Genomic DNA, 22642 nt, shown 5'->3' with positions numbered 1-22642 from the left:
TGTTTAGACATGAATCCTTTTGGGAATGTGTCTGGAAAGTGCTGGCATGCTTTTTAGGAATTTCTTATGCTGAGCTAGTGCTGGGCAGAACTAAAATGTCTCATTTTAATAATTCTCTGTGGTAGCTTATGTTTCCCTGTTAGTAATGTTCAGTGCAGAGAATATACACCTAGCATGTGTTATATAAAGATGGTTTATAACGTGTTTAACCACTATATGTCGAGCCAATTGTTTGACTCCTAATGTCGACATTCAATCAAACAGCAAACTACAATGTCCAGCAATGCATGTCTTTCCAAAGGTAGTAGTATAATCCAATTAACTATTATTTTTCTATTTTCAGGCGGATCAATGGAATACTAATTTGTTTAAAAGGGCTAAAGGCAGAGGAAAATTAGCTTCAACATGCTAATTTGATTATTGAACTCGAAGTAGATCCCTACAAGACTTTGAGGCTTTGAAGAGGAGAAACAAACAAAATATATCAATAGGTTGAAAGACAGACGGAACATAGTAAACCATTAAAAGGCGTTACTATTATTAGCAAAAAGTACAGAACACATACAGGGACACTTATTCCTACATTCCCACGCGTATCAGTTCATGTGTCATTCACTCTCTCTGTCTTACTCAAATAGAAACAAACTCACTACCTGCAATCATGACAGAAAATGTAAGCTCAAGGATGGACACCCCAACCAACATTTCCTTGGTGGGCCCAGGGGACCCCATATCTCAGTCTCTGGAGTACAAGACTGTGGCAGTGTTCCTGGTTCTGCTGGTCTGTGGACTTGGCATTGTGGGTAATATCATGGTGGTTCTGGTGGTCCTCACCACGCGACACATGCGTACGCCCACCAACTGCTACCTGGTCAGCCTGGCCATAGCGGACCTGACCGTGCTGGTGGCCGCTGGTCTGCCTAATGTGTCAGACAGCCTGATGGGCACCTGGGTGTTTGGGCATGCTGGCTGCCTTGGTATCACCTACCTTCAGTATCTTGGCATCAATGTGTCCTCCTGCTCCATTACAGCCTTCACTGTGGAGAGGTAAGTGACACCTCAACTACCGTACCCCATTTACACATCATGAAGTACCAGCCATATACGGTGCATTCAGAAAGTATTCAGACCCCTTGCCTTTTTCCAATTATTGTTACATTACAGCCTCACTCTACAATTGATTAAATAGTTATTTTCCCCTCGTCAGTCTACACATAATAACCCATAATGAAAAAAAGTGTTTTAGAAACATATGCTAATTTATAAAAAATGTAAAAAACAGAAATATCACATTTACATAAGTATTCAGACCCTTCACTCAGCACTTTAATGAATAACCTTTGGCAGCGATTACAGCCTCAAGTCTTCTTGAGTATGACACTACAATCTTGGCATACCTGTATTTGTGGAGTTTCTCCCATTCTTCTCTGCAGATCCGTACTCCAGGTTGGATGGGGAGTGTCACTACACCGCTATTTTCAGGTCAATCCAGAGATGTTCGACGGGGTTCAAGTCCGGGCTCTGGCTGGGTCACTCAAGGACATTCAAAGACTTGTCCCGAAGCCACTCCTGCATTGTCTTGGCTGTGTGCTTATGGTCGTTGCCCTGTTGGAAGGTGAACCTTCACCCCAGTCTGAAGTCCCGAGTGCTCTGAAGCAGGTTTTCTCAGTCCCTGCCGCTGAAAAACATCCCCACAGCATGATGTTTCCACCACCGTAGGGAAGGTGCCAGGTTTCCTCTAGACGTGTCGCTTGGCATTCAGGATAAATACTTCAATCTTGGTTTCATCAGAACAGATAATCTTGTTTCTCATGGTCTGAAAGTCTTTTAGATGCCTTTTGACAAAGTAGGCTGTAGTGCCTTTTACTGAAGAGTTGCTTCCGTCTGGCCACTCTACGATAAAGGCTTGATTGGTGGAGTGCTGCAGAGATGTTTGTCCTTCTGGAAGGTACTCCCATCTCCACAGAGGAACTCTGGAGCTCTGTCAGAGTGACCATCAGGTTCTTGGTCACCTCCCTGACCAAGGCCCTTCTCCCCCGATTGCTCAATTTAGCCAGGCGGCCAGCTCTCGGAAGAGTCTTGGTGGTTCCAAACTTCTTCTGTTTAACAATGATGGAGGCCACTGTGTTCTTGGGGACCTCCAATGCTACAGACATTTTTTGTTACCCTTCCCAGATCTGTACCTCAAAACAATCCTGTCTTGGAGCTCTACAGAAAATTATTTTGACCTCATGGCTTGGTATTTGCTCTGACTTGCACTGTCAACTGTGGGACCTTACAGAGACAGGTGTGTGACTTTCCAAATCATGTCCAATCAACTGAATTTACCACATGTGGTCTCCAATCAAATTGTTGAAAAATCTCAAGGATGATCAATGGAAACAGGATACACCTGAGCTCAATTTCGAATGTCATAGTAATAATAATAATAATAATAATAATAAAAGTAAAAGGGTCTGTAGCAGTACCAGTCAAAAGTTTGGACACACCTACTCAATCAAGGGTCCTTCTTTATTTTTTACTATTTTCTACATTGTATGGAATAACACATATGGAATTATGTAGTAACCAAAAAGTGTTAAACAAATGAAAATATGTTTTAGATTTTTGATTATTCCAAGTAGCCACTCTCTGACTTGATGACAGCTTTGCACACTCTCAGCATTCTCTCCACCAGCTTTACCTGGAATGCTTTTCCAACCGTCTTTAAGGAGTACCCACATATGCTGAGCACTTGTTGGCATTTTCCTGTTTCCTGTTGATAAACAAATGATAGTCCCACTAAGTGCAAGCCAGATGGGATGCCATATTGCTGCAGAATGCTGTGGTATCCATGCTGGTTAAGTGTGCCTTGAATTCTAAATAAATTACAGACAATGTCACCAGCAAAGCAGCCCCACGCCATCACACCTCCTCCTCCATGCTTCATGGTGTGAACCACACATGTGGAGATCATCCGTTCACCTACTCTGCTTCTCACAAAGAGAAGACGGGTGGAACCAAAAATCTCATATTCGGACTCATCAGACCAAAGGACAGATTTCCACGGGTCTAATGTCTATTGCTCATGTTTCTTGGCCCAAGCAAGTTTCGTCTTATTATTGGTGTCCTTTAGTAGTGGTTTCTTTGCGGCAATAAAGGCCTGATTCGACCATAAAGGCCTGATTCTCCTCTGAACAGTTGATGTTGAGATGTGTCTGTTAATTAAACTCTGTGAAGCATTTATTTCAGGTTGCTATTTCTGAGGCTGGTAACTCTCATGAACTTATCCTCTGCAGGAGAGGTAACTCTGGGTCTTTATTTCCTGTGGCGGTCCTCATGAGAGCCAATTTCATCATAGCGCTTGATGGTGTTTGCGACTGCACTTGAAGAAACTTTCAAAGTTCTTGAAATGTTCCTGATTGACTGATCTTCATGTTTTAAAGTAATGGACTGTAATTTCTCTTTGCTTATTTGAGCTGTTCTTGCCATAATATAGACTTGGTCTTTTACCAAATAGAACTATCTTCTGTATACCACCCTGACCCTGTCACAACACAACTGATTGGCTCAAACGCATTAAGAAGGAATGAAATTCCACAAATGAACTTTTAACAAGGCACACCTGTTAATTGAAATGCATTCCAGGTGTCTGTCTCAACCAGCGGGGCAGTATTTTCACGTCCGGATGAAAAGCGTGCCTAAAGTAAACTGCCTGTTACTCAGGCCCAGAAGCTAGGATACACATATAATTGGTAGACTTGGATATAATACACTCTAAAGTTTCTAAAACTTAAAATAATGTCTGTGAGTATAACAAGAGTCACTTGTAAGTGTCACTCCATGTGGACTCTACTGTTTGGTGCGCGTGAACTGTAACGTGCTTCACTTTGTTTTTATCCGGTATTGGAAAAAGTTTATCCCTTCTTAAATTTTATCGTTTATTTATGTTTTAGGATACCTGAGGTTGGATTAGGAACGTTGTTTGAATTGTTTGGACCAAGTTTACAGGTAACTTATTAGATACTTTGTAGTCATGTTGGGCGAGTTGGAACTGATGTATTTCTGAATCAAACGTGCCAAATAAATGGACATTGTGGTGATATAAAGAAGGACATTATCGAACAAAAGGACCATTTCTGGGACATTTTGGAGTGCCAACAGAAGAAGACTCTCAAAGGTAAGGCATTTATTATATCGTTATTTCTGACTTATGTGCCACCTGCCAGGTTGAAAATGATTTTCATGTGTTTGTATGCGGGGTGCTGACCTCAGATAATCGCATGGTCTGCTTTCGCCGTAAAGCCTTTTTGAAATCGGACACTGCGGCTGGATTAACAAGAAGTTAAGATTTATTTTGACTTATATTTTCATGAATCTTGAATATTGATATTTCTGTAGTTTGAATTTGGCGCTCTGCAATTTCACTGGATGTTGTCAAATCGATCCCGCTAAAGGGATTGGCGCGCGAAGAGATCACTAACAGGTTAATGTCAAGAGTGTGTAAAGCTGTCATCAAGGCATAGAGTGGCTACTTTGATGAATCTCAAATATAAAATATATTTTGATTTGTTTAACACTTTTTTTGTTACTACATGTTTCCATATGTGTTATTTCGTAGTTTTGATGTCTTCACTATTATTCTACAATGTAGACAATAGTACAAATAAAGATAAACCCTTGAATGAGTAGGTGTGTCCAAACTGTATGTAAATAAGGTATTTCTGTTTTCTTATTTTTATACATTTGCAAAAATGTCTAAAAACCTATTTTGGCTTTGTCATTATGGGGTATTGTGTGTAGATTGATGAGGAAACATTTTTATTTAATCAATTTTAGAATAAGACCGTAACATAACAACATTACATTACATTTAAGTCATTTAGAAAAAGTGCCAAGGGGTTTGAATGCTTTCCTAATGCACTGTATACAAAAGAATATCTGAATAATTTACTGTAAAAATAACTCTGTAGAACAAAATGCCGAAGAGTCTATTAATTGTTCTTCTCCATTTCCAGGTACATTGCTATCTGCCACCCAATGAGGGCCCAGACAGTGTGTACGTTGTCCCGGGCCAAGCGGATCATAGCAGGGGTGTGGGTGTTCACCTGTGTCTACTGCTTGCTGTGGTTCTTCCTGGTGGACATCCAGGTAATGAAGGACAGCACCATCCAGTGTGGCTACAAGGTGTCCCGTGACCTCTACCTCCCCATTTACCTCATTGACTTTGCCATCTTCTACGTGATCCCTCTGCTCCTGGCCATAGTCCTGTACGGCCTCATTGCCCGTGTCCTGTACCTCAACCAACTCCCCATCCGGCCCGACGCAGGTACAGTCTCTGCTGGCGCCACCACGCTCCACAGGAGCTGCAAGGAACCAGCAGACAAAGGAAAAGGGGGTCGTCAGGGCCGCCCGAAGAGTGTGCTCTTCTCCAGGAAACAGGTGCGTGTGTCAACGAATATGGAGCACCCTTTATTTTAGGTAACCTTTATTTTGACAGAGAGTCATAGCTTACTGAGACCAAATTGTCTTCCACAGAGGAGCCTTGTAATTACAAAGAATATAAGAAAAGCAAAACAGAGAGACACAATTCAATCATAGAAAAACACATTCTTCAGTAAAAGGGTCTTCAATCAGCTGTCTGAATGGCCCTAGAGGCACCGAATCCTTCAGTTTCAGAGAGCTTTGGAGATTATTCCACAAGTAAGGTGCAAAAAACTAAAAGCAGATTGACATACAGTAACTCAGTGAAGATGGAAGGGATCCCCAGTGCTAGCCATCCCTGAGACCGGGCCTGGCAGCTCGGACGTTTGTATATTAACAATGAAGGTACGGTGGAAGTTTGTGCAATAGACCGATTTACAAGACTTTAAAGAAGTCTAGCCTGTTTTCTGATACAAAATATTTTGCCCGGGGGTCAGCAGTTTTTATTATGTCAGTTATTGACAGTCACTCAATTTGCCATTGTCAGCCAACAATTTTTTGATTTGTAGTGTGTCAGTGTCCTCTACTGTCTCCTTTCTCATTATTTTGTTCAAAATAGTAGATCATAAACACTTTGTGTTTCAATTATTCAAAAACAAAGGATTCTTCACCCGGTAGTGGTTCTGAAAAGTTGTCTATAGTCATTTCCATATTGATTACCAGAGTTTTTGTCAATGACCTAGAACAAGAATTCGATCAATTGATTTGAAAAAAATGGTGTTGCTAAATTAGTCTAGCCAGCTATCTAAACTTGTAGTAATTATGGCCGAATACCAACCGGGCATGCAGGGCACATGCCCAGGGGCCCTGACCTCCAGGGGGCCCCCATTTATTTTGTCACTCTCACTCAGATATCATATTAACATGGCATAAGTTATCAAATCAAATGTATTTATATAGCCCTTCGTACATCAGCTGATATCTCAAAGTGCTGTACAGAAACCCAGCCTAAAACCCCAAACAGCAAGCAATGCAGGTGTAGAAGCACGGTGGCTAGGAACAACTCCCTAGAAAGGCCAAAACCTAGGAAGAAACCTAGAGAGGAACCAGGCTATGTGGGGTGGCCAGTCCTTTTCTGGCTGTGCCAGGTGGAGATTATAACAGAACATGGCCAAGATGTTCAAATGTTCATAAATGACCAGCATGGTCGAATAATAACAAGGCAGAACAGTTGAAACTGGAGCAGCAGCACAGTCAGGTGGACTGGGGACAGCAAGGAGTCATCATGTCAGGTCGTCCTGGGGCACGGTCCTTGGGCTCAGGTCCTCCGAGAGAGAGAAAGAAAGAGAGAATTAGAGAGAGCATATGTGGGGTGGCCAATCCTCTTCTGGCTGTGCCGGGTGGAGATTATAACAGAACATGGCCAAGATGTTCAAATGTTCAGAAATGACCAGCATGGTCAAATAATAGTAAGGCAGAACAGTTGAAACTGGAGCAGCAGCATGGCCAGGTGGACTGGGGACAGCAAGGAGTCATCATGTCAGGTAGTCCTGGGGCATGGTCCTAGGGCTCAGGTGCTCCGAGAGAGAGAAAGAAAGAAGGAGAGAATTAGAGAACGCACACTGAGATTCACACAGGACACCGAATAGGACAGGAGAATTACTCCAGATATAACTAACTGACCCTAGCCCCCTGACAGAAACTACTGCAGCATAAATACTGGAGGCTGAGACAATAGCATTTAGACTTTCAACATTTCAGTATCTCTAATGAAAAGTTGAGAGTGCTCAACATAATGGCAACTGGGATCCTTTATAGCAAAGATCCACCCCACCCTAGACGACATGACAAACCACAGGTCTTAGGAACTTACACAAAGAAAGACTTTACTTAAGAGAGGAATATCCCCTAGCCAGACAGAATTGGCTATAAATTATCGTTCAGTTTGGTCTCCTAAACAAAGCTCTTATCTCATCCTTGGTACAAAATGGTACCAAGACATTACCCCCACCCAATGATATATATCGAATTGTCATTTTAGATACCCCATCCTAAATACAACCAATTCTGGACAAGCTCATGGAGAGGAAAGTGAGCTTCTAGGTCAAGATAGGGCAACGAGAGAGGGAACATAGAATGGTTCCAGACACTGCCATCCTCCTCTCCCCGATGGGAAAAGTAGGGAGTGACTGGCACACAGACACAGTGGAGCAAAAGATAATTGGTTCCCCATCAATCATCCCTTCACATGGTTTAAAAGATATGTTTACACATGATGACACCTTGACCTCTCCCCTCTCTGCGGCCCAAGCAACTTAGTCTTGACAGAGAACAGATAATTGCAAATGGCCACCACTATAGTACAACAAAATACATTCTTATGAGAAATAACTCATAAGCATATCATGAAAATAAAACATCTTATCTATGTTACCCAACTAATTCTGATTAATCCCCAACAAACTTGACACCATCATAGGATGCAACCTTTCCAACAAGTCAGTTTGTCACGTTTATGCCCTGCTAGATTTCTAGCCGCCCCATGACAAAATGCGTAGAATTGCTGGAAAATAGCTAAAACAAAGTTTTCCAGCTAATTTGTGTTTTCTTTATGTATTATTTCTTACATTGACAGAAAATCTTAAGTGTCATTACATACAGCCGGAAATAACTATTGGATATCAGCGCGATGTCAATTTACAATACGACCAGGAATGCGACTTTCCCGAAGAGCATCCTTTGTCCGCACCACCCAGGGCATTTCAACTGATTCCAGAGGCCGACCCAAAACAACAGCGCTGGAGAAGATGGAGACAGAGCGGCCTTCTGGTCAGACTTCGGAGTCATGCACACCAACCACCACTTCTGAGTATATTACTTGCTAATGTCCGGTCCCTAGATAACAAGTTCGACAAAATCGGGGCAAGGGTTGCTTTCCAAAGAGACATCAGAGATTGTAACATACTCTGTTTCACGGAAACATGCATATTCTCTCTCGGGATATGCTGTCATAGTCAATACAGCCACTGGATTGTCAGTGCGTCATGTCGACAGGAATAAACATCAAGCCGACAGGAATAAACGACTCATGGTGTAATTGTAACAACAGGAACTCAAGTTATTTTGTCCACCTGACCTAGAATTGCTCACAATCAAATGCAGACCATATTATCACCCAAGAGAAATATCTTAGATTATTGTCACAGCCGTGTATTTCCCCCTTCAAGCCGATACCACAACGGCCCTCAAGGAACTTCACTGGACTTTATGCAAACTGGAAACCATATATCCCGAGTCTCCATTTATTTTAGCTGGGGATTTTAACAAAGCAAATTTGAGAACAAGGCTACTTAAATTCTATCAGCATATCGACTGTAGCACTCACGCTGGAAAAACACTGGACCACTGTTACTCTAACTTCCGTGATTCGCTGAGTGAGTTTTTATAAGGAAGTGTATATGAGATGGTGTACCCACTGTGACTACTAAAACCTGCCCAAACCAGAAACCATTGATAGATGGCGGCATTCGCGCAAAGCACCACATTTAACCATGGAAAGATGACTGGGAATATGGTGAATACAAAGAGTATAGTTATTCCCTCTGCAAGGCAATTAAACAAGCAAAATGTGAGCATAGAGACAAAGTGGAGTCGCAATTCAACAGCTCAGACACGAGATGTATGTGACAGGGTCAAGAGACAATCACGGACTACATAAGGAAGCCAGCCACGTCACGGACACCGACATCTTGCTTCCAGACAAACTAAACACCTTCTTTGCCCCCTTTGAAGATAATACAGTGCCACCGACATGGCCCGCTTCCAAGGACTGTGGGCTCTACTTCTCCGTGTTAACACTCGCAAGGCTGCTGGCCCAGACGGAATCTAGCCGCGTCCTCAGAGCCCGGGTAGACCAGCTGGCTGGTATGTTCACGGACATTTTCAATCTCTCCCTATCCCAGTCTGCTGTCCCCAGTTGCTTCAAGATGTCCACCATTGTTCCTGTACCCAAGAAAGCAAAATGACTAGCACTCACTTCTGTCATAATATTTTTGTTTATTTTTAATTCACCTTTATTTAACCAGGCAGGCCAGTTGAGAACAAGTTCTCATTTACAACTGCAACCTGGCCAAGATAAAGGAAAGCAGTGTGACACAAACAGCACAGAGTTACACATGGGATAAATAAACATATAACACAATAGAAACATCTATATACAGTGTGTTCAAGTGTAGTGAGATTAGGGAGATAAGGCAATAAATAGGCCATAGTGGCAAAATAATTACAATTTAGCAATTAAACACTGGGGTTATAGATGTATAGAAGATGAATGGGTGGGCTATTTACAGATGGGCTGTGTACAGGTGCAATGATGCAATGATCGGGTGCAATGATCGGGAAGCTGCTCTGACAGCTGATGCTTAAAGTCATTGAGGGAAATATAAGGCTCCAGCTTCAGTGATTTTTGCAATTCGTTCCAGTCATTGGCAGCAGAGAACTGTAAGGAAAGGCGGCCAAAGGAGGTGTTGGCTTTGGGGATAACCAGTGAAATATACCTGCTGGAGCGCGTGCTACGTGTGGGTGCTGCTATGCTGACCAGTGAGCTAAGATAAGGTGGGGCTTTAACTAGCAAAGACTTATAGATGACCTGGAGCCAGTGGGTTTGGTGACAAGTATGAAGCGAGGGCCAGCCAACGAGAGCATACACATCGCATTGGTCGGTAGTATATGGGATTTGGTGACGAAATGGATGGCACTGTGATAGACTACATCCAATTTGCTGAGTAGATTGTTGGAGGCTATTTTGTAAATGACATCGCCGAAGTCAAGGATCGGTAGGATAGTCAGTTTTACAAGGGTACGTTCGGCAGCATGAGTGAAGGATGCTTTGTTGCGAAATGAAGTGTTTTGAAAGACTAGTCAAAGATCATATCACCTCCAACCTACTTGCTACCCTAGACCCACTCCAATTTGCTTACATCCCCAATAGGTTTACAGACAATGCAATTGCCATCACAATGCACTCTGCCCTATCCCATCTGGAAAATAGGAATACCTATGTAAGAATGCTATTCATTGACTATATCTCAGCATGCAACATAGCACCCTTCAAGTTCATCATTAAGCTTGAGGCCCTGGGTCTCAACCCCTCCCTGAGCAATTGGGTCCTGAACTTCCTGATGGGCCGCCCCCAGTTGGTGAAGGTAGGAAACAACAACTCCACTTCGCTGATCCTCAACACTGGGGCCCCACAGGGGTGCGTGCTCAGCCCCCTCCTGTATTCCGTGTTCACACATGACTGCATGGCCATGCACGCCTCCAACTCAATCATCAAGTTTGCAGACAACACAACAGTAGTAGGCTTGATTATCAACAACGGCGAGACAGCCTACAGGGAGGAGGTGAGGGCTCGCGGAGTGTGGTGTCAGAAAAAATAACCTCTCACTCAACGTCAACAAAAGAAAGGAGATGATCGTGGACTTCAGGAAACAGCAGAGGGTGCACCCCTCCATCCACATCGACGGGACAGCAGTGGAGAGGTGGAAAGTTTTAATTTCCTCTGTGTACACATCACAGACAAACTGAAATGGTCCACCCACACAGACTGTGTGTTGAAGAAGGCGCAACAGTGCCTCTTCAACCTCAGGAGGCTGAACAAATTTGGCTTGTCACCTAAAACCCCCACAAACTTTTCCAGATGTACAATTGAGAGCATATCATCGCCTGGTACGGCAACTGCACTGTCCACAACCGCAGGGATCTCCAGAGGGTGGTGCGGTCTGCACAATGCATCACCGGGGGTAAACTACCCGCCCTCCAGGACACCTACAGCACCCGATATCACAGGAAGGCCAAAAAGATCATCAAGGTCAACAACCACCTGTGCCACTGCCTGTTCACCCCACTTACCATCCAGAAGGCGAGTTCAGTACAGGTGCATCAACGCTGGGACCGAGAGACAGCTTCTATCTCAAGGCCATCAGACTGTTAAACTAGCACAGACAGGCTGCTGCCTACATACAGACTTGAAATGATTGGCCACTTTAATAATGTCACTTTAATAACGTTTACATATCTTGCATTACTCATCTCATATGTATATACTGTATTCTATGCTATCTATTGCATCTTAGTTTATGCCGCTCTGTCATTGCTCATCCATATATTTAAATATTCTTATTCCATTCCTTTACTTAGATTTGTGTGTATTAGGTATTTGTTGTAGAATTGTTAGATATTACTTGTTAGATATTACTGCACTGTCTGAACTAGAAGCACAAGGATTTCGCTACACTTGCAATAACATATGTTAACCATGTGTATGTGACCACGGGAGGAACAACCTTCACCGGGACCATGGGTGCAGTTGATTCGTGGTGTACCCAACAGAAGATGACGTAGTTCTCTACGTGATCCCTCTCGCTTCCAGGGCTTGCTGATGGCATCGACTTCCCTCGAGCCGGGCAATTCCAGGCCATGTGCCCCCGGGTGCCACACTCAAAACACCTTTGTTCTCCATCTACCTGGAGTTGTCGGTGGCAGGTCGGCCCTACCCCAGCCGTCTCTCCATGGGTTTGCGGTCCTTTGGCCCTACCGACTGTCGGTTCGGGGTACCCAGCAGTGGGGCTGTCCTTCCGACTCCTCGAATGGGTCGCCGACAAGGCCCGGCTCCCACTTAGCAGGGCCTGAGCATTCTGATGCGTCTCCACTGCTTCCAGGAGGCCCTCCAAGGTCTGGGGCGCGCATAGACTTGCTGCCCTCTTCATGTCGTGGGGTAGTGCCCGTAGGAAGCGATCCAAGACCACTTTGTCTAGGATAGAGAAGGTGGATACATCGGTTAGGAGCCATCCTCTGGTGACGCATAGTAGGTTGCTCATCTGGGCTCAGGGGGATGCGTCGGCTACGAACCTCCAGTTGTGGAATAGTTGAGCCTGATGGGCCAGGCTATACCTGTAGCGGCTGAGTATCTCCCATTTGAGTCCGTCGTAGTTAGCCGCCTGTTCATCGTTCACTTCCCAATAAGCCTTTCGAGCATTTCCAGAGAGGAACGGGGCCAGCAGACTGGGCCACTTCTGCCTTAGCCATCCTTCCCGTAGTGCTGTCCGTTCAAACATACAGAGGTAGGTTTTCGATGTTGTCATCTTCTGTTAGCTTGATTAAAAACTGGTTTGGATGTGATTCAGTAGACGTCCCTCCTTGTAGCTTCCTGATTTCCTCAATGAGGCGGACGTTTTGTAGCCGCTGTTCCTCCAGTGTTCGTTCTTGAACCGCCTGTTGGGCTTGTTGGGCCCGGATGAACTGAACTATCAACTTGTCCATGCTGATGCTGTGTAAACGTCAACCCTGATCTGACCACGTTGTCAGAGTGCCCGCATTCTCCATCACTTGTTGTAGCAGACCAGGGGGTTGGGTCAAAACGTTTACACAGATCAGACAGAGTAGGATTAGCTCAGTTTCAAAGGTGTTTATTAAAATAATAGTCCAAAAGATAAGAATAGGTCTCCCCCAAGAGACCCTCTCTGGGATACCGTCTTCTGAGCTCCGGGTCTTGCTGTATCCTGTGGGGATCAAAAACTGAACTCCCTCCTGTTACCTCTGATACCTTCCCCAACTATATGGGAGTCCTTTCTTCCCCCAATCTCTCCCCTGTGTGCTGCCCTTCTGGCAGCTTTATGGGACTTGTACAGCTGGTGAGCAATCAGCCCTTGATTACTCACAAATTCCCAATCAGCCCCAATTAGTCCTGGCCGGAGAATCTGTTGAGACCTGGCACATCCAGCAGATGGAGCCATTGCCTCGTGATGTATACTCTGTCTGTCACCAGGCCTCGACGAGTCTCCCCTGGTGGCTGACCTGCTGTATGCCACAATACACACATCAATCTACATACAATACCCCATAATGACAAATCAAATTCACGTTTTTAGAAATGTTTGAAAGCAGATGTTCGATCAGGTTCAAGTCCAGGCTCTCGCTGGGCCACTCAAGGACATTCAGAGACTTGATCCGAAGCCACCCCTGCGTTGACTTGGCAGTGCGGTCTGGAGCAGGTTTTCATCAAGGATCTCTCTGTGCTTTGCTTTTTCATCTTTCTGTCGATTCTGATAAGTCTCCCAGTCCCTGCCGCTGAAAAACATCCCCACAGCAAGATGCTGCCGCCACCATGCTTCACTGTAGGGATGGTGCCAGGTGTCCTCCAGATGTGACACTTGGCATTCAAGCAAAAGAGTTCAATCTTGGTTTCATCAGGCCAGAGAATCTTGTTTCTCCTGGTCTGAGAGTATTTAGGTGCATTTTGGCAAACTCCAAGCGGGGTGTCATGTGCCTTTTACTGAGGAGTGGCTTCCGTCTGGTCACGTTATCATGAAGGCCTGATTGGTGGAGTGCTGCAGAGATGGTTGTCCTTCTGGAAGGTTCTCCTATCTCCCCTGAGGAACTCATAGTGACCATCGGGTTCTTGGTCACCTCCCTGACCAAGACCCTTGTCCCCCGATTGCTCAGTTTGGATGGTTGGCCAGCGCTTGGTTGGTGGTTCCAAACCTTTTCCATTTAAGAAATGGAGGCCACTGTGTTCTTGTGGACATTCAATGCTGCAGAAATGTTTTGGTACCCTTCCCCAGATCTGTCTGTGCCTCGACACAATTGTGTCTCGAAGCTCTACGGACAATTTGTTTGGCCTCATGGCTTGGTTTTTGCTCTGACATGCACTGTCAACTGTGGGACCTTAAATAGACAGGCGTGTGCCTTTCCAAATCATGTCCAATCAATTGAATTTACCACATGTGGACTCCAACCAAGTTGTAGAAACATCTCAAGGATTATCAATGGAAACAGGATGCACCTGAGCTCAATTTTGAGTCTTACAGCATAGGGTCTGAATACTTATGTAAATAAGGCATGTCTGTTTTTTATTTTTAATAAATCTGCAAACATTCTAAAAGAATGTTTTCGCTTTGTCATTAATGAGTACTGTGTGTAGATTGCTGTCATTTATTATAATTTATTTTTCATTCATTATTGAATAAGACTAACGTAACAAAATGTGGAAAATGTCAAGGGGTCTGAAGGAAATGTATATATATTATTGAATGAATCTGTAGGCTAATAAAGTTATATAAAATGGCATACAGTGGGGCAAAAAAGTATTTAGTCAGCCACCAATTGTGCAAGTTCTCCCACTTAAAAAGATGAGAGGCCTGTAATTTTCATCATAGACACCTGTACACTTCCACTATGACAGACAAAATGAGAAAAACAAATCCAGAAAATCTCATTGTAGGATTTTTATTGAATTTATTTGCAAATTATGGTGGAAAATAAGTATTTGGTCACTTTCAAACAAGCAAGATTTCTGGCTCTCAAAGACCTGTAATTTCTTCTTTAAGGGGCTCCTCTGTCCTCCACTCGTTACCTGTATTGATGGCACCTGTTTGAACTTGTTAACAGTATAAAAGACACCTGTCCACAACCTCAAACACTCACACTCCAAACTCCACTATGGCCAAGACCAAAGAGCTGTCAAAGGACACCAGAAACAAAATTGTAGACCTGCACCAGGCTGGGAAGACTGAATCTGCAATAGGTAAGCAGCTTGGTTTGAAGAAATCAACTGTGGGAGCAATTATTAGGAAATGGAAGACATACAAGACCACTGATAATCTCCCTCGATCTGGGGCTCCACGCAAGATCTCACCCCGTGGGGTCAAAATGATCACAAGAACGGTGAGCAAAAATCCCAGAACCACACAGGGGGACCCAGTGAATGACCTGCAGAGAGCTGGGACCAAAGTAACAACGCCTACCATCAGTAACATACTACGCCGCCAGGGACTCAAATCCTGCAGTGCCAGACGTGTCCCACTGCTTAAGCCAGTACATGTCCAGGCTCGTCTGAAGTTTGCTAGAGAGCATTTGAATGATCCAGAAGAAGATTGGGAGAATGTCATATGGTCAGATGAAACCAAAATATAACTTTCTGGTAAAAACTCAACTCGTCGTGTTTGGAGGACAAAGAGTTGCATCCAAAGAACACCATACCTACTGTGAAGCATGGGGGTGGAAACATCATGCTTTGGGGCTGTTTTTCTGCAAAGGGACCAGGACGACTGATCCATGTAAAGGAAAGAATGAATGGGGCCATGTATCGTGAGATTTTGAGTGAAAACCTCCTTCCATCAGCAAGGGCATTGAAGATGAAACGTGGCTAGGTCTTTCAGCATGACAAGGATCCCAAACACACCGCCCGGGCAACGAAGGAGTGGCTTCGTAAGAAGCATTTCAAGGTCCTGGAGTGGCCTAGCCAGTCTCCAGGTCTCAAATAGAAATTCTTTGGAGGGAGTTGAAAGTCTGTGTTGCCCAGCAACAGCTCCAAAACATCACTGCTCTAGAGGAGATCTGCATGGAGGAAGGGGCCAAAATACCAGCAACAGTGTGTGAAAACCTTGTGAACACTTACAGAAAACGTTTGACCTCTGTCATTGCCAACAAAGGGTATATAACAAAGTATTGAGATGAACTTTGTTATTGACCAAATACTTATTTTCCACCATAATTTGCTAATAAATTCATTAAAAATCCTACAATGTGATTTTCTGGATTTTTTTTCCCTCATTTTGTCTGTCATAGTTGAAGTGTACCTATGATGAAAATTATAGGCCTCTCTCATCTTTTTAAGTGAGGTAACTTGCACAATTGGTGGCTGACTAAATACTTTTTTGCCCCACTGTATATTAGGCCGTATTATTTTGCCATTTTAGGGGAAACACTTGAATGAAATACAGGCTTACTACTTCTATGTCTCAAACGCCCCCAGGAGACAAACGCACAAGGAACACAATTCAAGCTTCAGCAAAGGACAACAGAAAATACACCTCTTTTAACAGGGAAATCATAATGAGTAAATAGGACACACCTGAGTCTCGTTAATGTCTCTTGGGTGTTGACACTCTTGGAACCATGACACTCTAACGCAGTTCCACCTCCGACACCGCCAAAACTGCTTTGCGGATGTCGGCTGGCGTGGGGATCTGATAGAATCTAGCCCAGTCATTCAAAAGTATACAGGAGTTTCATCAGAACTTCAGACTTCCAATGAATAAAAGAGCAAAGAGTATCTGTTGGAGAACTGAGACTATAATCATCAGTAGCACTTTACAATAACACCATGTGCTAAAGCATTTATAATGAATTAGTAAATTATTTATCATGATAGTAATCTAGTTATTCACGCATTTATAAACAACTTTTAAAGTATTTAATAATGATTGATAACATCACTCATAAGATGTTCAGGTCCTTATAAACCATTTACTAACCATTAGTTAAGTCGTTTTATGTGTCCTCATCTAAAGTGTGGGATATTTATACGTTATAAATTCTTTATAAATGTTTTGAGCGGCCAGTGTAATTTCTCACAAAAAGGTGGGCATGCCATTGGTAGACATTCCAGCAGTACCTGGTGCTCCTTAAGGTCTCAAAATGGCCCCTAGAACATACATTCAGTTGGCCTGCACATAGCCCTGACCTCAACCACATCGAACACCTTTGGAATTCATTTGAATGCCGACTGCGAGCCAGGCCTAATCGCCCAACATCAGTGTCCGACCTCACTAATACTCTTGTGGCTAAATGGAAGCAAGTCCCCACAGTAATTTTCCAACATCTAGTGGAAAGCCTTCCCAGAATAGTGGAGGATGTTATACTGTAGCAGCAAAGGGGGGATCAACTCCATATTAATGCTTATGATTTTGGAATGAAATGTTCGACGAGCAGGTGTCCGCATACTTTTGGCTATGTAATGTATCAATGGTTAAACAACAAGCACACAATACTGAGGGGGTGAATTGCAACCAACAGGCAGAATGTAGTGCTGTGCTACGCTTTACTAACGGATTTCTTAAAAAGCTACTACTGGGAGATTACATGCACCTGAGTGTTAAAGCAAACTTGCTTGCAACAAAGTGACTCCCCTATCAAGGTATTTTGGTACTTTCCTTATACACTAGCCTATGCCAAAGTCCCCACATGAGTTGCCGCTGTCGGCTCCTGGCTTATATTCATCGCATCTTTGATATTTGCCTCTCCAAAGGTGAGGCATGATGAGGCTTTTTATCAGCGGTATTGACCTCACAATAAACCAGATTAGAGTAACTGCATGACAGCTTTGTGGTGCTGAAACATGAAGTGGCAGCCGCAGCGCAATCAATAAGAGGTAGGCCTACCTGTTTAACAGACTAAATTATGGACTGTCCACAGATTTGTCAGCCAACTCCTCCAATAGTGTCACCACTCTTTAAATACCTCTGTGTCCATGAAGGGCTTGATGTGTTATTAAGTTAAAACCAGTGCTTGAATTGAAGGGGCAGGCCTATGTGAGGGTATGCCATAGTCTATTTTTGTCAAAGAAAATGGCAAAAAGCAAACCCCTTGTTAGCTTACATTTTTGAAAAACGAAACCGGATTCTGATTGTATAAAGCAATCTATAATGACGCTTTCCTCCGCAATACTTTACGCTAGAAATTAGCTGCAAAATGCACAAGAAAGATGCAACTCCGATCACAGGAGGTTGGTGACACCTTAATTGGTGAGGACAGGCTGATGGTAATGGATGAAGCGTAATAAGTGTAATTGTATCAAGTACATCAAACACATGGATTACATGTTGTTGATGCCATTCCATTGGCTCAGTTCCATCCATTATTATGAGCCGTCCTCCCCTCAGCAGCCTCCACTGACTCCGATGCATATTGGGATATCTTTAGTTTGTCTCTATGAAATTCAGAGGCTGAGCTACGAAGATGTATAGTTGAGAAAAACAAAAAAAGACTTTGCTTGGGAAGTAATAGTCCTATGTTGCTATCAATTGAGCTATTCACCTTCTGTTAAAAAGGTGTTTAACTAGAGTCGATGTGTGCGCCCGCGAGGAAATTTAATGAGGATAATAAAAAATCCCCATCATTTCACAGCATTTCAATCTGGGCTCCCGGGTGGCGCAGCGGTCTAAGGCACTGCATCTCAGTGCAAGAGGCATCACTGCAGTCCCTGGGTTGAATCCAGGCTGCATCACATCCAGCTGGGATTGGGAGTCCCATAGGTCAGTGCACAATTGTCCAGGTTTGGCTGGGGTAGGCTGTCATTGTAAATAAGCATTTGTTTTAACTGACTTGCCTAGTTAAATAAACGTTACATGTCGGCCTTCCGCAACACATATTGGCATTTATTGTCATAACTCATGTACTGGAGGCAGCTCTGCAGAGGGGTCACTAGTTGGAACAGCCACAAAGTCATACATCTGATTTAACCCAAACCTTAACCACACTGATAACCCTAAGGCCTAACCCTAACCTTAAATTTCGACCAAAAAGCAAATGTTTGTTTTCATACATTTTTATGATAATAGCCAAGTTTGGAGCTCAGTTCTGCCTCCAGGTCAAGATTCATGACAATAAACATCAACCTGCTTCTGTACCTGCGGTGGAAGGTGACAGAGCTACATCTGTGCTTGTCAGACTAGGTGACATCCCGAAAAATAAAATGCTTTGGGATAGCAACTAATATGACCCCACCATTCAAAAGCTGAGACTCTCACGAACACGTAGGCCTACATGTAGGTTGTATTGCACTATGACTCAAGCCTCATCTTTAGGTAACCGAGTACGGGGCTGAAACATGAATGAAAGTTAATAGAGCATTTCAGTGTCAAAGGTATCCGGGTCAATCCACAGTAAAACATATATCCTTATACATTGAGTGTACAAAACATTATTAAAATAATTTATCTGGGCTAATAGCATTAAATCTTAATTCAAAGTTTCATCCAATATACAGTTGAAGTCGGAAGTTTACATACACCTTAGCCAAATACATTTAAACTCAGTTTTTCACAATTCCTGACATTTAATCCAAGTAGAAATTCCTGTTTTAGGTCAGTTAGGATCACAACTTTATTTTAAGAATGTGAAATGTCAGAATAATAGTAGAGAGAAGGATTTATTTCAGGTTTTATTTCTTTCATCACATTCCCAGTGGGTCAGAAGTTTACATACACTCAATTAGTATTTGCCTTTGCCTTTAAATTGATTAATTGGGCCAAACGTTTCTGGTAGCCTTCCACAAGTTTCTGACAATAAGTTGGGTGAATTTTGGCCCATTCCTCATGACAGAGCTGGTGTAACTGAGTCAGCTTTTTTAGGCCTCCTTGCTCGCACACGCTTTTTCAGTTCTGCCCACAAATTGTCTATGTGATTGAGGTCAGGGCTTTGTGATGGCCTCTCCAAAACCTTGGATTTGTTGTCCTTAATGTTACAAAATTGTATTTTTAGTTGTCACTCTGAAATTTCCCCTGATGTTGATCCCTGTACAGGGACAGCATCCATAACTTCATAACATCCACAACTTCCTGACTGATGTCTTGAGATGTTGCTTCAATATATCCACACAATTAACACAACACTGTCATAATTTCTATACTTAATAGAGCCTACACTTTATATTGCCCTTTTGAACTTCTAACGTGGCAAGGATAATATGAAGGGAGTGGTTTTTGACACACGAGCAGCTGCTCACTGATTTGTTAGCTCATACACCTCCAAGAGCGCCAAAACATGCGGTTGTCAGCTAACTCAGGCTAACGCTCGATCTGATTGAATCGAGGCCGTAGTATAAGTATATGATTTTTGTCGACAATCTCCCAATGTACCTAATAAGAAAGGATGCTGCAAAGGGTGACTCTTTCCGCACTATTAGCTAGACCAGTGATTATCATTGTAGTGTATCCAAAGGTAAACTGGAGTTCTGTATTCAACCTAATGCAAACCTGAAGCTGTCTGTTTTGTTTGTGGCTTCATGTTGATTATCCCTCTACTAGTGATGCGTTAAGTGTCATCATCTCACCGTTGGAAAATGAAAGCTTCCACCTCCCTACTTCTCTCGCCTCAATTAAACACTTAGTTGTATCATGAATTTCTTTATTTCAACCTGGATTGCTGTCAATGACTACTGTTTAACAAGCGTACTATATCCCGAATAGCATTAAGCTTAAATAGGTCGTGTATGATAGGTTTATCAACTGCCCCTCTTTTGTGCAGGTTACCGTTTTTGTTCTGGAGGCAGCTCTGCGGTGTGGTCACTAGCTGGCACAGCAGCAAAGTCACAACATCTGATTTTAAACCTAACACTAACCTTAACCACACTGCTAACCCAAATGCATAACCCTAACCTTAAATTAAGACCAAAAAGCTAATTTTTGTTTTACATACATTTTTACAATTAATAACCCATTTTGACTTTGGAGCTGGCCCATCTAGCGGAAGTCGCTCAGTTCTGACACAAGGACAAGACTCATCCCAATAAATGTCAACCTGCCTCTTTTGTGTTGCCATGATCAAACATAGGAAGACTAAAAAAAGGTGGCCATGCTTCAACAACACATGTTTAAAATTCATACAGACAGAAAGGTGAGCAGGGGATAAAAGAAAGCCTGTGCCATTGTTTGGAAGTGATAAGGCTAATGAGTGGTGGTTACGGTGGTTCTTTCCATCTGTCTCACCGGGGTTCTGGAATGTCTGCCTGTGTGCTGTCACCATGGTCACAAAGCCAGGGGCTGCTGAGTGATCCTACAGTACTCTCTCTCTGATTTCTTTGAGGATGTGCCTAGCTCTCAGATGGGGGCCTGTTCCCCCTAAGTCACTCAGGGCAACTGGGGCCTCGTAGACCCAATCCAATCTGGCTGAGAGTGGCCAAAGTGTGTTTGTTTGCTTAAACCAAGCCTCACACAGATACATATCAAATTGTGTTATAATGATATTGCAACACGTCTTCCCTGGTCTCATCTCTCCTGTCTCTACCACAGGTCACCAAGATGCTGTCAGTGGTGGTGATCCTGTTCGCCTTACTGTGGATGCCCTACCGGACCTTGGTCCTTATTAACTCCTTCGTTGACACACCTTACCTGGATGCCTGGTTTGTACTGTTCTGTCGGATTTGTATGTATGCCAACAGTGCCATCAACCCTGTAGTGTACAACCTGATGTCTCAGAAGTTCCGTTCAGCGTTCCGCAGGCTCTCCCAATGCCAGAGGCTGGAGGCCCACTGTACACTCTCCATGAACCAGACCGGCTACAGCATGGCCAGGGACCCACGCACCTCCCAACAGACTAGCAACGAGACCAAACAGGGGGCAAGGAGAGTGACCTGCACTGACACAGTGACAGAGTGGCAGAGTAAAGACACCTCCTCAGCCCAAGGGAGGAAGGATCTGCATCACCTGAAGGAAGAGAGGAAAAACACAAGCTTTGGTGAGATCAACTCCACACCTGGGCAATCTGAGATCAACTCCACACCTGGGCAATCTGAGACCAACTCCACACCTGGGCAATCTGAGACCAACTCCACACCTGGGCAATCTGAGACCAACTCCACACCTGGGCAATCTGAGACCAACTCCACATCTGGGCAAACTGAGATCAAAGCCACACCTGGGAAACCTGAGATGAGTGAGGCAGGAATTAATCACACATTGCTGTAGATAAAGCAAGCTTGTTTTAACATGAGTAAGTGAGTATTCTTCGTTCGCCAATCCCCCCAAAAATTTGGTAACATATCAAGCCCTTTAGGGCAAGGTTTCTCAAACTATGGGTCGGGACGCAAAGTGGGTCCTGGGCATTATACATCTACGTATATACAGTGATTCTTCTTTTAATTTGAGTTGTTGAAGGATGATTTGAGTAACATGAGGACGGTCAATTTCTCATTTGGGTTTCGAGCTGAAAAAGTTTAAGAACCCCTGCTTTATGGTATTGCAGGATGCATTAGAATGGAAAAGTAATCCATATAATTACCCTTGAATAAGCACTATCACCTATTGCAGAATGAAAAGATTCAGGCAATTAACAGTATTATAATTTAGGATTTTGGGTGTTTGGCTGATCGTAAAAACCATCATCAACACCTAACTCCTCTGCAGAGAGTTATGGGTCACTCCCAAGGATCACTGCAGGGCTACTCTGCTCTTGTTAGTGAATTTCATTACCTACGCTTCTCATTAGGTTGTTATACTCAGAGGGAAAGAGGAATAACATGATGTTAAGAGAGAGAGCACTAACTGCATTTAAAGGGCAAATTCACCACTTTTCAACCTCATTTTTATTATCCCAAGCACAATACCAGTGTCTACATATGTGAAAACAACACATTTCTAAGTTTGATATAAAAATATATAAAGCTAAAAAGTTCTACCCC

At 43.4% G+C, this 22642-nt stretch overlaps 1 protein-coding gene across 1 annotated transcript; it reads left to right on the top strand.

Annotated features, from left to right (window-relative positions):
* The first annotated feature begins 661 nt into the window (after window positions 1–661).
* Window positions 662–22161, top strand: LOC118396130 (thyrotropin-releasing hormone receptor-like). The gene is made up of 3 exons (XM_035790248.1): window positions 662–1047; window positions 4998–5421; window positions 21255–22161. The coding sequence occupies exons 1-3, from the start codon at window positions 662–664 to the stop codon at window positions 21927–21929; spliced, it is 1485 nt and encodes a 494-aa protein (XP_035646141.1). The 3' UTR covers window positions 21930–22161.
* Window positions 22162–22642: the final 481 nt, after the last annotated feature.

This window comes from Oncorhynchus keta, chromosome 17, assembly GCF_023373465.1.
Source record: "Oncorhynchus keta strain PuntledgeMale-10-30-2019 chromosome 17, Oket_V2, whole genome shotgun sequence".
In the NCBI taxonomy this organism is placed as follows: Eukaryota; Metazoa; Chordata; class Actinopteri; order Salmoniformes; family Salmonidae; genus Oncorhynchus; species Oncorhynchus keta.
This window is presented reverse-complemented; position numbering and strand designations above follow the sequence as displayed.

Excerpts from the sequence above, each read along its gene's own strand:
- LOC118396130 (XM_035790248.1), top strand. The coding sequence starts at position 662 with ATGACAGAAAATGTAAGCTCAAGGATGGACACCCCAACCAACATTTCC. Across the intron at positions 1,048-4,997 it reads ACAGCCTTCACTGTGGAGAG|GTACATTGCTATCTGCCACC; the intron begins GTAAGTGACACC and ends CTCCATTTCCAG. Across the intron at positions 5,422-21,254 it reads TGCTCTTCTCCAGGAAACAG|GTCACCAAGATGCTGTCAGT; the intron begins GTGCGTGTGTCA and ends TCTCTACCACAG.